Below are 3019 nucleotides of genomic sequence, written 5' to 3' on the forward strand. Positions count from 1 at the left end.
AAAATAAATTAAAATAAATTAAAATAATATAATATGGTTTAAAAAAAAAAATTTGAATTGTTAAAATGATCAAATAAAAAAGGACATTAATAATAAAGAAAAAATTATATCTACATATATATATATATATATATATATATATGTGTAAATTATTTTTATTTATTAGTTAGCATATAATATTAATACAATAATGTGATGTATATATAAACATATATTCATGACAATGGTTCAAAAAAAAAAAAAAAATACACATAAAAAAATATATTTATATATATATATATATTTACATTTACATATTATGGGTATATTATTTGAAATAAATTTATAAGTATATATTTTATTTTTTTTGATGTAAGACAAAAAATAGTATTTAAAAAAAAAAAAATTTATCTTTTTGATAGTTTTCTTCCTCGTCCTTTGGCACCTTTAGACATTCCTTTATCTCTATGTGCAAAGCTTTTATCTTTTGATATTTTTTTTGGTGTTGTATCTTCAACTAATAAAGAATCTAAGGGTAAGCTATCTGATAGAATAAAATATCTTATATTATTACCTCTTATGGTTACATGTTCTAATGATAAAAATTGTTTCGTATTTACATTATATTCAGCAATATTTTTATTTTTTATAACAACCTTCACATTTTTCATATGGGTATTCATTTTTATATCTACTGCTGTTATTATACCAGTAATTAAAGTTCCATTTTTTAGTTCTATAGTTACATTTTCGTTTGTTAATTTCATCAAAAAATGTACTAGTTTCATTGTTAATAAATAAATATAAATATATATATATATATTATGAAGTGTTATATTATAAATACGTCTGGGTCGTAATTAAAAAATGATACAATAAATATATTATTTTTAAATATATTTTTTTATATATAATTATACTTTTATGATATATTATAAAAAAAAAAATAATAAGTATTCATAAATATTCCAATTTCACATTTACAAATATTTTTTACTTTTTGTTTATCCTTTATCTTGTTAATATGGTTTAAATGAAACAATTTTTTTTTTTTTTTTTTTTTTTCATTTATTTTGTGCTTTTCCTATATTTTATGTGGTAATAATTATATAATATGATATATTTATTAAAAACTATCAGTTACTGTTTTTTTAATTTAAGTTTTTTATTATTTTATATATTATATATATATATATATATATTATGTATTATATATTTTTATTTTAAAGCTCAATAAACATCATCAAAATGGATTATATAAATAAATATATATATATATATATATATATATATATGTATATTTTTTATTGTTCCTTTTTTTAATGGCAATATCCAAGTTTAAAAGATATATGTAAATATATATTAGAGTATAAACATTTAAAAAAAAACACCCTAAAAAAAAAAAATAAAAAATAAATAGGTATAATTTTATAATTGTTTTTATTATATATATATAATAATAAATATGCCTTAAATTTTTTAAATGTTTTTATAAACTTCTTCATAATTTATATAATAACAGGCTCAAGGAATAATGAAAAGTAAATAAAAATAATATCATATATAAATAAATATAATATATATATTTATATAAAATATTTCATTTTTATAATGCATATTTAAAAATTCCTTTAATGATTTCAATGGATATATATATATATATATATATATATATATATATAACATACATGTTATATACATACAAATATAATATTCTTTTCTAATTATTATTTTAACTTTTTTAAGGCCTTCTAATATCAACAATGATAATATTATATATATATATATATATATATATAATAATATGTTTATAAATTTATTATATATATATTTTTTTTTTTCTCTTTATAATTTTTTATATAACAAAATATATTATTATAAGTATATTATAGTATATAGAAAGAAACTCTTTTTATTTAGAAGCTTATTTTAAAAAAAATATTTGTAAATAAATGCTTCTATATATTTATATATGTAATGTATATTTTTCTTTTCCTTTTTAATAAGAAATATATAATATATATTATTTAAGGTATATAGAAGATAATTAAACTAATAAAAGGTTGACATATTATTAATATTATAAAAAAAAAAATATATATTATATATATGTATAATATATTATTCCATATGGACGTTAGAAAAAAAAAAAAAAAATATATGCATATATATACATATATATACATATATGTTAATATATGTATTCCATATAAATGTTTGAATCTGCAAAAAACATATTGTTAAGGCTTTTTCTATTTTAATTATAAGATACAAAAAAAAAATATATATAAATATAAAATATATATATATATATATATATATATATATTAAAGTGTAGTAACCTTTGTGTTTCTCCACTTATCATTTAATTATTTTTTTTTTAATGGTTGTTCAACAGTTTTTCATATTTTGTTTCGTCAATTATTCCTTTTGTCTTTAATTTATTTAAATGATGTTTGTAAAAATATGAAGGCTTATGACTTCTAACACTGAAATCCGGTGTGTGTGCTTTATATGTAAAGGCGGCTCCTAAAAACAAACTCAAAAAGCTAAACAGAAAAAAAAAAAAAAATAATAAATAAATAAATAAATAAAATAATTATAATAATAAATGAATATATAAATATGTACATATATATATATATATTTTTACCTATAACGCCTTAAAAATTTTACTCTATCTTTTGAAAAATTTGGGAAAGATTTAAAAATTATTTCAACTGGTATGAACACCATTTTTTCCAGTATAATATTTTAAAGGAAATATATTTTCTCTGTATCTAATATATATATATATATATTAATAATGTTAATGTTTTATTTTTTTATTTATACAATTTTTGTTTACAATTTCTTATCACATTTTTAAAATGATATATTTTCATTTGTTTTTATTATATTTAATAAAAAAGAAAAAAATTAGAAAAAATATGAATTTTTTTTTTTTTTTTTCACCATATAAACGTGCACACTACAAAAAATTATAATATATATATATTATATATGTAAAGGAGGAAAATATAATTCTTTTTTTTTTTTT

General features: G+C 14.9%; 2 protein-coding genes across 2 annotated transcripts; both read right to left on the reverse strand.

The window, feature by feature from the left end:
- Positions 1-386: 386 nt before the first annotated feature.
- On the reverse strand, positions 387-767 carry PGSY75_0013700 (putative small nuclear ribonucleoprotein Sm D1; the record flags this gene model as incomplete). The annotated part of the gene is made up of 1 exon (XM_018783275.1): positions 387-767. One exon carries the CDS (start codon positions 765-767, stop codon positions 387-389), a length of 381 nt encoding a protein of 126 aa, XP_018638947.1.
- Positions 768-2359: 1592 nt separating this feature from the next.
- Positions 2360-2715, reverse strand: PGSY75_0013800 (hypothetical protein; the record flags this gene model as incomplete). Its single annotated transcript, XM_018783276.1, has 2 exons — positions 2360-2528; positions 2633-2715. The coding sequence occupies 2 exons, from the start codon at positions 2713-2715 to the stop codon at positions 2360-2362; spliced, it is 252 nt and encodes an 83-aa protein (XP_018638948.1).
- Positions 2716-3019: the final 304 nt, after the last annotated feature.

Source organism: Plasmodium gaboni (assembly GCF_001602025.1).
Source record: "Plasmodium gaboni strain SY75 chromosome Unknown, whole genome shotgun sequence".
Taxonomy (NCBI): Eukaryota; Apicomplexa; class Aconoidasida; order Haemosporida; family Plasmodiidae; genus Plasmodium; species Plasmodium gaboni.